General features: G+C 27.9%; 1 protein-coding gene across 1 annotated transcript in view; it reads right to left on the reverse strand.

The window, feature by feature from the left end:
- Window positions 1–12,217, reverse strand: part of LOC111617886 (retinoblastoma-like protein 1) — a 133,897-nt gene that overhangs the window by 62,657 nt on the left and 59,023 nt on the right. The window contains exons 5-6 of the mRNA XM_023359235.1: window positions 11,193–11,318; window positions 7,557–7,702 (exon numbers count right to left, since the gene is read on the reverse strand). Coding sequence (XP_023215003.1) covers window positions 7,557–7,702; window positions 11,193–11,318 — 272 coding nt within the window. The remainder of the gene's footprint in view (window positions 1–7,556; window positions 7,703–11,192; window positions 11,319–12,217) is intronic.

Below are 12,217 nucleotides of genomic sequence, written 5' to 3' on the forward strand. Positions count from 1 at the left end.
GCTGACCTCCATAACGCCAAATTGGTTAGGCAGTCACATCAAATTGAACACCTTTGCAACCGTGAGGCATTNTAATGATGCCACGCAATCTCAGAGCCACTAACTTCTGAATCAGTCAGTAGTTTTTGTCATTGTATGGTCAGGCCATTGACTTTCTTGAACATAGAAAGTAGTTATCGTATGGCATCGTATAAGCTAAACATTCAATTTTTAAAGGCCCATTTTTCAGAAATGCTTGAAAAGTGAGTCCTATTATTTCGATAAAAAGCTGTTTGTGTTTAAGGCTACATGCTCACTAAGTTTTGTTCAAATTGGACACCCAAACATTTGGCCCTCTTCTTGTGACAGTTTAACATGTCACTTTTGATTTCCAGATGACACACTGATAAGGCTACCAGCATTTGCATTAATTAGTAAGTAAAACTGGTGGCGATAAATAATTTGAAGTGATGAAAAAATTTTAAACTGGCAAAATGGTGGCAATATTTTTAAATTTTTCAGAGCAACTCCTGCATAGTGTGTTTTAATTGTCTCATGTTTTTACACAGATGAATAATTAAAATATATATACTGTATATGGTATCAGGCACCTTTGAAACATAAAACTTTATATTGAAGAAGCAGTTCTAAACATGAGTCAAATCTTTATGTTTGCATTAACAAAACATAACCCTTTATAAAACAGAAAATTCTAGTCAATACCATTGCTTTGTTTTTATTTTAGACAAGTGTTATTTTATTTTATTTTGAAGAATTCTATACCAAAAACTGATACCCAAAAAGACAATTATTATTCAGAAATATTGCGATAAATATATGTGAAAGAGAAATTGAAAAAAAAAAAAAAAGTAATCATAACAGAGAAGGAATAAAAGTGAAATAGAAAATATATGAGCCGTTTATTTTGAAAGTGGGGCAAGTCCATTTTTGAAAAAAATTGAGATAATGGTAGTTATAGATAAAACTTGTTATGATCTTTTTATGTGTAAACAATTTATAGTAAAAAAAAAATCAGATTCTAATATTTGGGAGATGAAAGTTTTAGCTCTTAACAGTATTGAAAATATGTTTATTTTGAAAGTGGTGCAAGTCCATCTTAGATTGAAGTTATTTCTGACTTCATATCTTACGGCAAAATTTAGCTCCAGTTGCTGTATGGTGAAGCAATGTGGCCGTTTGACATCATGTCTGAAATCTAGGGTGTTTCTATCTATCTATCTTTGATATTGAAAGTCGGTGGTTGTACAATATTTCATAAATAACAAAAAGTATATCTTAATTTTGTGTTTCGATAATAATAGGTTTACTTCCAACACCGAGAAATATAAGCGGAATATGTATGTATTGAATCAAGGCTTCCACAATTTTCATAATGATGAAGTTAGTATGTATGTTTGGGATGAAACTATAAGAACGCAAGAAGTAGCATCTTGCTATCCCGAAGAGCACAAGAAGTAGCATCTTGCTGTTTGAAGCACTTACAGACTGTGACAACCCAAAAACACATTATAGCTTATAGTGACATGTGCACTGGCCAAAATAGAAACATAAAGTTGGCCTTAATGTGGATGAAAATTGTTCAGTCTGGTGACAATGAAATAAATATCATTGATCACAAATTTTTATTTTCAGGACATTCATTTTTACCGAACGATCGTGATTTTGGAGTGGTAGAAATGGCAATCCGGAAAGCCAGTTCCTTGTATATTCCCCAGGATTACTATAAACTAATACGAAATTGTCGAAAACATAATAAATTTTTAGTACATGAAATGAAACGCGAAAATTTTTTTCAACCCAACCTCTGGGGAAAGCAGTTTTAAAAAGAAACAAAAATACCGATGGAGAAACCGTGAATTGGTTAAATATATGCTGGATCAGATTTACAAGGGATGCACCATACAAAATGTTCTACAAAACTTCGATAGAACGAGATGCTGAATTTAAAATTATCGATTTGTCACCACAACGAGGAAGACCAAGTAATTTCGGAAATATAAAGTTATCTTTTCTGTATGAAAAAAGGAGATCTATTACATCTGAAAAATACAAGGACATGATGGATTTATTACCATATATACCTCCCGTTCATCATGAATATTTTAAAATGTTAAATCCTGAATAAAATTCATTTAATTATACCTACGTATAAACTGAAAATGTATAATTTCATTGAAATTCTTAATAAAACTGAATTTTTTTTTTTTATGTTATATTTTCTACTAGAATATTCTTTGTTTTGTTTCACTTTTTATCAAATGAATAAATATTTATAAAAATTTGAATAGTATTTTGTTTTTATTATTAAAAAAAGGCTGATGCAACTGAAAAAATTCCCAATTAAATGAACGATTACAATAATTCATTAATTTTGAAAGTGAGGCAAGTCCATTTAGTTATAATGAAACTCTTACTTTTTTTAGTCAGCACTGTAAACACTATTGAATTATAAACTTACATTATCTGGTACCACAAAATATTAAAAATATATCTATTAATACTTACCAATATTTTTAAATATATTGAAATGCTAACCTTTAAATATCTCGCAATAACAAAAATTTGACTTGCCCCATTTTCAAAATAAACGGCTCATATATTTTATTAGTACAAAAATATTAAAAAAAATATATTTATATGAGTAATTATTTATTGTGACATGCAACAATGCCAGGCTGCAATTTTTTGTCACAATGTTCTCATATTTTAGAGGTGTTTTGTCCCTGTACATCATACATTTCCTATTATCAATAGAGTTGTGCCAGTTATCTATCTAACTCCCTTCAGGGAAAAATTTTTGAATTGAAATAACATGACTTCTGGTTTATACCAGAAGTTTGTATATAGTTAATCAGGGCCTACTGCCCCTAAACTTTCCATATCTGGTTTCAACTTCATTTATCTAACTCCATTCTTGAGATTAACAGACAGACAAATGACAATGGAAATTTATGTCTATAATTTTTTAAAATTGCAGCCCAATAATAAAAATCAAAAAATGCTTGGTTTTAATTTTTTTTTATGTAGTAATTAAATTTTTATCATATGTAATATATTTACAGAATATATTTTAAAATAATACCAAATATAATTTTCTGAAATTAAGAACTTTATATCATGTAAAATTTTCATATATCATCTTAAAATTATGTTTTATCTACTAATGATTAAAAATGTTATTTGAAGTAAACAGAATAAAAATATATTACAGTCTAAAAGAAATATTGCTCCAATTACAACATAAATCAATAAAGTATATGCCTTCTAAAGAAGTGGTTCTTCTCAATCTTTTTGAAGTTGGGGAACACTAAACTTTGACATTTTTTTCCACGAAACACTTACAATACATCAGCTTTAAAGCAGAGTGGCAAACCTTTTTGAAATCAAGCTCACTCAATCTAGTAGATGATGACATTGGCATTTGCTGATTACATTCCCATACAAAAATTATTTTATATTGTATTGATATTTCTTTTGTAACAATTTTTAATTGTATATTTGATTTTTCTCGAAACATTTGAAGTGGCTTCACAGAGCACCCGTGTTCTGTGAACCACATATTGAGAACCACAGTTCTAAAAGATTAATAAACATTTATAATCATTTACAGTTTAAACATTGTTTTATCATTCTATTTCTAATGAATAAATAACAAAAATATAGTTATTGATTAAAAATTTAACATAAAAATAATATAGTTTATCAATAAATATAAACCATTCAACTATCCAGCAAAATTCTTTAATAATTTAAAAACGTTTTCAAACGCATTAAGCGTTCATCTTCAGAATATATTTTATATATTCTGAAGATATATAAAGTGGTAGTATAAAGTATACCTTTCCTTAAACCAATTATCAAGAGGGTTTCCAAAAGTAAGAACTTGCAGATAGTTTATCGACGTAATCCCACTATATACAGGATGTTAAGGAATGACAAGGGGGATTATGAACGCAACTCCTTAACAGGAATATACTCGATACCGCTACGGGACCACAGGTTCAACTCTAATTTAATATATATAGGCGCAACTTTGAGGAATTTGAAAAAAAGAATCAATGAGCATAAGCTTTCAGTGAACAAAACGGTAGACAGCACGGTCCTTGCCGCTTATGCTAAGCAACAAGGCATCACTGTTTTCTGGGACCAGGCCTCTATAATAAAAGCCACCAGATCTAGACACGCGGTAAAATACCTTGAAAAGTTGGAAATCCACAAGGCACAGAAGAGCGCACAGTGTATCAACTTTAGAGATGCCGACGGGCTTTCGTCCGCTTGGAAATCTTTTTGCGACGAAGTGGCATAGATCCATATAAAAGGCTCAATCAGGCTTATGATGATCGTTGATAGATTTATTTATTTATTTATTTTATTTTTTGTTATTATTTTATTATTATTATTATTGTTTATTGAGCACACGAATATTTGTATATAGCACTTTCATTTGTAACGCGTTACCTTTTAATTTTTTACATAATCGTTATTTGGAATTTCCGTTGCGTAATTTTTCGAATTTCACAGTTCGAATGGAGAAATAACTGAAGATGAACGCTTAATGCATTTGAAAACGTTTTTAAATTATTAAAGAATTTTGCTGGATAGTTGAATGGTTTATATTTATTGATTTTATTCTCCAGTAAGCAAGTATACCATTAATTAATATAGTTTATGCTTTTATCCATTGATTAATTTAATCTGAATTAAATTTTGAAAAAATCCAAAACTTTAAAGATTCAGTTGTGCAAAGTGAAAAACATTAAATTCCTATTATAATCAAAACACTAAGATTATAAAAAGTTCTGATACCAAATAATAATAATGTCATTGAAAATTATTAAGTTATAATTAAACTAATTTAGTTATCTGAATTCTTATCAAATAATTTTTTAAAATCAATATTACAAATATTTAATCACAACCAGGCATGTAAAATTTACTCTATATAAAACTGTAATTTGTCAAAAATCTTGATAAAATGATTAAATTTAATACAAGAAAAAAAAATCTATACCTTTCTTGACATCATTCTATAAATATGTGGTTTCCACCAATGTTCTTTAATTCCTTTAGCATCTACAACCAAACCTTCATGTGTTTCACATAAATGTTGAATAATACATGGTAATTCTGTTGGTACTTTTTTGCTATTAGAAAATCCTACATTAAAGAGAAAATATCATTGTAATTTAACAAAATTTTTAATTATAAAAAAATTAGGTTCAATAATTTTTAATGGGAAAATCTAACATTATGATAATTAAATCAGTTTGAGAAATTATTCTATTTTTTTTTTTTTTTACCCTTCCAATTTAAAAATAAAAATTTTTTATGTTAAAATTTTCATTATTTAAAACATTGTTATTAACACAGACATAAACAACATACAGTCATTTCAATGATATTTCTATGATCTAGTTTGTTCCAGGATATAAAATATCCTGGGACAAACTAGACATTGCAGATGATAGGTAGATCTTGAGATAGTCATGTAAAACAAATTAAATTTGTTGTTTTAATGTCAAAGCATAATACATAAAATTATAATGTATTTAATTCTATAAACACATTAAAAAATTCATACAAATGTTACTAGCAACTGCAAAATAAACTTATACATGTGCATGTTCTAAAAACCTTTTACATTATAAATATTCAGATCAGATAAATGATTGAAAAAATGTACATTATCAAACTTTTTAAACAAATTTTTGAATTCAATTAATAAATCAAGTAAATATCTTAAAAATATATTACAGTCTAAAAGAAATATTGCTCCAATTACAACATAAATCAATAAAGTATATGCCTTCTAAAGAAGTGGTTCTTCTCAATCTTTTTGAAGTTGGGGAACACTAAACTTTGACATTTTTTTCCACGAAACACTTACAATACATCAGCTTTAAAGCAGAGTGGCAAACCTTTTTGAAATCAAGCTCACTCAATCTAGTAGATGATGACATTGGCATTTGCTGATTACATTCCCATACAAAAATTATTTTATATTGTATTGATATTTCTTTTGTAACAATTTTTAATTGTATATTTGATTTTTCTCGAAACATTTGAAGTGGCTTCACAGAGCACCCGTGTTCTGTGAACCACATATTGAGAACCACAGTTCTAAAAGATTAATAAACATTTATAATCATTTACAGTTTAAACATTGTTTTATCATTCTATTTCTAATGAATAAATAACAAAAATATAGTTATTGATTAAAAATTTAACATAAAAATAATATAGTTTATCAATAAATATAAACCATTCAACTATCCAGCAAAATTCTTTAATAATTTAAAAACGTTTTCAAACGCATTAAGCGTTCATCTTCAGAATATATTTTATATATTCTGAAGATATATAAAGTGGTAGTATAAAGTATACCTTTCCTTAAACCAATTATCAAGAGGGTTTCCAAAAGTAAGAACTTGCAGATAGTTTATCGACGTAATCCCACTATATACAGGATGTTAAGGAATGACAAGGGGGATTATGAACGCAACTCCTTAACAGGAATATACTCGATACCGCTACGGGACCACAGGTTCAACTCTAATTTAATATATATAGGCGCAACTTTGAGGAATTTGAAAAAAAGAATCAATGAGCATAAGCTTTCAGTGAACAAAACGGTAGACAGCACGGTCCTTGCCGCTTATGCTAAGCAACAAGGCATCACTGTTTTCTGGGACCAGGCCTCTATAATAAAAGCCACCAGATCTAGACACGCGGTAAAATACCTTGAAAAGTTGGAAATCCACAAGGCACAGAAGAGCGCACAGTGTATCAACTTTAGAGATGCCGACGGGCTTTCGTCCGCTTGGAAATCTTTTTGCGACGAAGTGGCATAGATCCATATAAAAGGCTCAATCAGGCTTATGATGATCGTTGATAGATTTATTTATTTATTTATTTTATTTTTTGTTATTATTTTATTATTATTATTATTGTTTATTGAGCACACGAATATTTGTATATAGCACTTTCATTTGTAACGCGTTACCTTTTAATTTTTTACATAATCGTTATTTGGAATTTCCGTTGCGTAATTTTTCGAATTTCACAGTTCGAATGGAGAAATAACTGAAGATGAACGCTTAATGCGTTTGAAAACGTTTTTAAATTATTAAAGAATTTTGCTGGATAGTTGAATGGTTTATATTTATTGATTTTATTCTCCAGTAAGCAAGTATACCATTAATTAATATAGTTTATGCTTTTATCCATTGATTAATTTAATCTGAATTAAATTTTGAAAAAATCCAAAACTTTAAAGATTCAGTTGTGCAAAGTGAAAAACATTAAATTCCTATTATAATCAAAACACTAAGATTATAAAAAGTTCTGATACCAAATAATAATAATGTCATTGAAAATTATTAAGTTATAATTAAACTAATTTAGTTATCTGAATTCTTATCAAATAATTTTTTAAAATCAATATTACAAATATTTAATCACAACCAGGCATGTAAAATTTACTCTATATAAAACTGTAATTTGTCAAAAATCTTGATAAAATGATTAAATTTAATACAAGAAAAAAAAATCTATACCTTTCTTGACATCATTCTATAAATATGTGGTTTCCACCAATGTTCTTTAATTCCTTTAGCATCTACAACCAAACCTTCATGTGTTTCACATAAATGTTGAATAATACATGGTAATTCTGTTGGTACTTTTTTGCTATTAGAAAATCCTACATTAAAGAGAAAATATCATTGTAATTTAACAAAATTTTTAATTATAAAAAAATTAGGTTCAATAATTTTTAATGGGAAAATCTAACATTATGATAATTAAATCAGTTTGAGAAATTATTCTATTTTTTTTTTTTTTTAACCTTCCAATTTAAAAATAAAAATTTTTTATGTTAAAATTTTCATTATTTAAAACATTGTTATTAACACAGACATAAACAACATACAGTCATTTCAATGATATTTCTATGATCTAGTTTGTTCCAGGATATAAAATATCCTGGGACAAACTAGACATTGCAGATGATAGGTAGATCTTGAGATAGTCATGTAAAACAAATTAAATTTGTTGTTTTAATGTCAAAGCATAATACATAAAATTATAATGTATTTAATTCTATAAACACATTAAAAAATTCATACAAATGTTACTAGCAACTGCAAAATAAACTTATACATGTGCATGTTCTAAAAACCTTTTACATTATAAATATTCAGATCAGATAAATGATTGAAAAAATGTACATTATCAAACTTTTTAAACAAATTTTTGAATTCAATTAATAAATCAAGTAAATATCTTAAAAATATATTACAATTCTACTGACTAAAAATATAATACTGTTTGTTTTGACTTTTTAATACAAAAACACAATAAATATTTTCAATAATAAAATATAATAAACACTTAAAATATACAATAATAATAGTGTGATGTATACAGGTAGCCCTCGGTTTATGCCGCAGTTCTGTTCCTACAAAAGCCGGCGCAAATCGAATTGGCGTAAAATGAACCCATATTTACAGTGAGGTATAGGGTTAGGTTCTACATAAGTGAAAAACAAGCAAATAATTTTGTTTATTAATACAATATAATACAAAATACATATAAATTTTTAATTTTTAAAATGCATTTTATCATAAAATAAAGTGAAACGTTTTTATTAAAAAATTTTAGTTTCAGATCTCTTACATTTTTCGGAAAAAATATCCATCTTTAATTGTTTACATTTTTGTTTTCTTTCATTGAGAATTTCGGAATATGGTCGAATGAATGCAATGATGCTTCTTTTTACATTTGCACTTCGCTCCTAATCATTGTCTAATTCACAAAGTTCATCCATTAAACTTTCCATAGTTGAAAGGATACGTTAACCCGACGTATAGCTACAGATGAGCAGAGACACTGATTGGTCGACCACCGGTCACCGTAGCGCATGTATAAGGTCAATTTGAGTGGGAAAATTCAAGGTGGCTAAGGAGAGATAGATATCGTCTGACTGATGAGAAATAGATATTGTCTGGCTAATAAAAAAGTATTGTCTGGCCAATGAGAAGTAGATTTGTCTCACTAACGATAGTTTGTGATAGCCAGAAGTGCTACTGCATTGTAAGGTGTTTTCCTGAATGAATTGATACGGGATACATTCATTGGCGCTATGGATTCAGACGCCATTTACTGGATTATTAAGTTTGATAACTTGACTCGTGGGTACCTAAACGTTTAGTGTTTTAATATTGATTTAATGCAAATGTATACATACCCAATAATATTAAACAGAAAAACTAAATATATTCAATAAAAATCTTTGTTTTAACGAATGTACAATATCGCAACTCGGTAAATACGTCAACACTGAAATGAAAATCAGTCTGGCATAGGGAAATCGGGGAATTACACTACAAAACGGCAAATTGCGTAGCAGCATTATTGTGAATCGGCGTAAATTGAGCTGGCATAAACCAAGGGCTACCTGTATTTGAGAGCTTCTTTGTTTCATATTTCTCTCTCTTTCAATTTAGAGGAACAAAATATTCTAATCACAGGTATGACAAGATTAAAATTCTCATACAGATCGCTTGTATTGTCTTTGTTTCAAGAACATTCTGTGTGTATCTGTTCACTAGTAGTGCCAATCACCCTCATATGATTATACAATTTAGTGAACTCTACCTTAGAAACCATTCTATCAATAATTACAATTTTATTTTACTCTATTTTACTTATTCTTCTGCTTACTTATAGTCTTAACTATTTTTTTTCCTTCTTTTTTCAGTAAGTAATGTCTGATAACATAACATATATTTACTTCCCTTACACATATATTGAATTAACTTCTCTCATTTTCTATTAGCACCTTTTACAGCAGTGAATAATTTAATCAAAAATTTCATTTTATTTCATTTAAAATAATTAGTTGATACAAATTCTGTGTTTTGTAGTACAGTAGAGCGTCGTTTATCTGAAAGTTGGTTATCCGAAACGTTGGTTATCCAAAAGCATTTCAGTCGGCAAATTTAAATTTTCGCTAGTGCTGTGGCGCTGCAATCTTTGGCTATATCTTGGGCTACTCCAATATTTTTTTTTGTTGGTGCGTGTGTTTTAGCTGGCAGCACTGGCACTTTTGTGTGATGTTTTTCTGAGAACTGTGTGTTGTGTTGAATCAAACGTTTTTGATAGTATATCAACTTCTAAAGTGTATTTTTTTTTTTGTTTTTATATTTTTCAATATCTTTATTTTATTTGTACAAAGTAAAAAAATAATTTTTAACGATACAATAGTCTTCGTTAGGCTTAACGTCGACGAAAATTCAACGCGAAGCAACACGCAACGGAGAAAATTTTCATCATGAGATAGGTTAATATATTTTTTCGTACATAATCGGTTATCTGAAAAATAAGTTATCTGAACAACCCCAGTTCCCAATTGATTTGGATAAACGACACTCTACTGTAGTTTAATGTTATTTGAAGAATATAGATAAAGGAACTGGTTGATGCAGAAACAAAATACAAATTCTGACCATAAGAAAAAATAAAAATTCATCTCTATAAAATTTTGATTTATGAGAGATTTTCAAGAACAAGATATGCTAGCAAATCAAGATTACATCATATTTCAAATTTAATGTCTTAATTCATTGTAAAAATAAAAATTTTAAGAGGTCACTTAAATGATAAAAAAAATTGTTGTTTAATTCAATTAATACATTTAAATGAAATACTTTTCTTTATAAAATCATTCTGCCCAGTAGTTTTTGTAAACAACTTAATCATTTTTCTCTTCATTTATTGTATCTATTTATTCTTTTATTTATTTGATTAAATTATTCTACTTTTCTAAAAATCATCATTAAACTAGTTCATGGTTAGAAATTTGAATTTGAAAATTAGTGTCATAAAAATAATTAGATCAATTCATTTTGAAAAATTTTTGTTTAGTACTTTTTATGTTTTCTATTATAAATCAACATAAATTTAAAAAAGATTAAAATCTCAAAGAAATGAACGACTTTTGCTTTTTCAAACAGAAAGAGTTAAGTTATATAGTCTTAGTGTTTTATTCTACTCTTCAATAGGAAATTGTTTTATCATGGATACAGACATTACATTATATCAAATAAATTATACAATTGTTATCACAACATTTGTATAAATTGAATTTATGTGTTACAAAACAAAAATGTAAAAATATGTTTATTATTTACCTGAAAAATTAGGATTCAATAAGTCTTTTCTGTCAGCCATCACAGCATTACCATATAGAAGATCAATACAACTTAACAACAAATGATAAGAATTCACTAAGTCATCAGAAATGGCAGGATAATGTCCTGAAAAATAATGACACACAAAATTAATTTATATCATAGTATTCTTTTTATCTTTTTGTTGATAGAATAATATATGGAAAAATATAAAATCAAAAAGCAAATAAATATATGAAATTTACAAGTCAGAATTATGATAAATTTTGAAACTTCACAGCTAGAAGTTCATTGAAGGTGAATTAATTTACAGCCATGTAAGATAAGATACAATTTCATTTACAGTTTTCTTTATTATAAAAAATTGAATTCCTGTATTTATAAAATTCAGAGAAGTTCAATAATTAATTTTAACAATTTTATTTATTTGTGTTATTCAAATAGGTACTATACATATTTAAAAATAAATAGCATTATTTAAACACTTCATTCTTCAGTTAGTAATTAATTGCTAAGCAATGCTAACAAAAACTTTGTTGAAAGACAAATGAAGTATTTCATTCAAATGTGTTTGCCATTTCAGCATCACATTCTCTCTCTCTAGTTTAGCACAATTATATTTTATATACAGTCGACCCCCCTATAACGTGCGTTCCTATAACGACAATTCCTATAACGTAGTGAAAAAATTGTAGCAACATATGTATAAAGGAGCTCCTAAAACGTCGTCGCCGACTCATTTCGCGACAAGATTGATAGAATCTGGACCAATAGTGGATGAGCAGCCGAACTACTTTCCTCCGCCCTGCGCTACGCTACGGAGTGGCTAAATTGAGTTTGCTATTGTCTGTACAGTATTATATATAAATTAGGTACTGTACATATAATTATTTATTTATTATATATAAATTAGGTACTGTATATATAATTATATATTAACTTAATTTATTGTAACTTTATTATAATTATATATATGCTTCTTGCCGTTTGGCACCACGCTACGGAGAGTCTCGGCTAGTATCGTC

This window comes from Centruroides sculpturatus, unplaced genomic scaffold, assembly GCF_000671375.1.
Source record: "Centruroides sculpturatus isolate CEXI.00-Female unplaced genomic scaffold, Cexi_2.0 scaffold215, whole genome shotgun sequence".
In the NCBI taxonomy this organism is placed as follows: Eukaryota; Metazoa; Arthropoda; class Arachnida; order Scorpiones; family Buthidae; genus Centruroides; species Centruroides sculpturatus.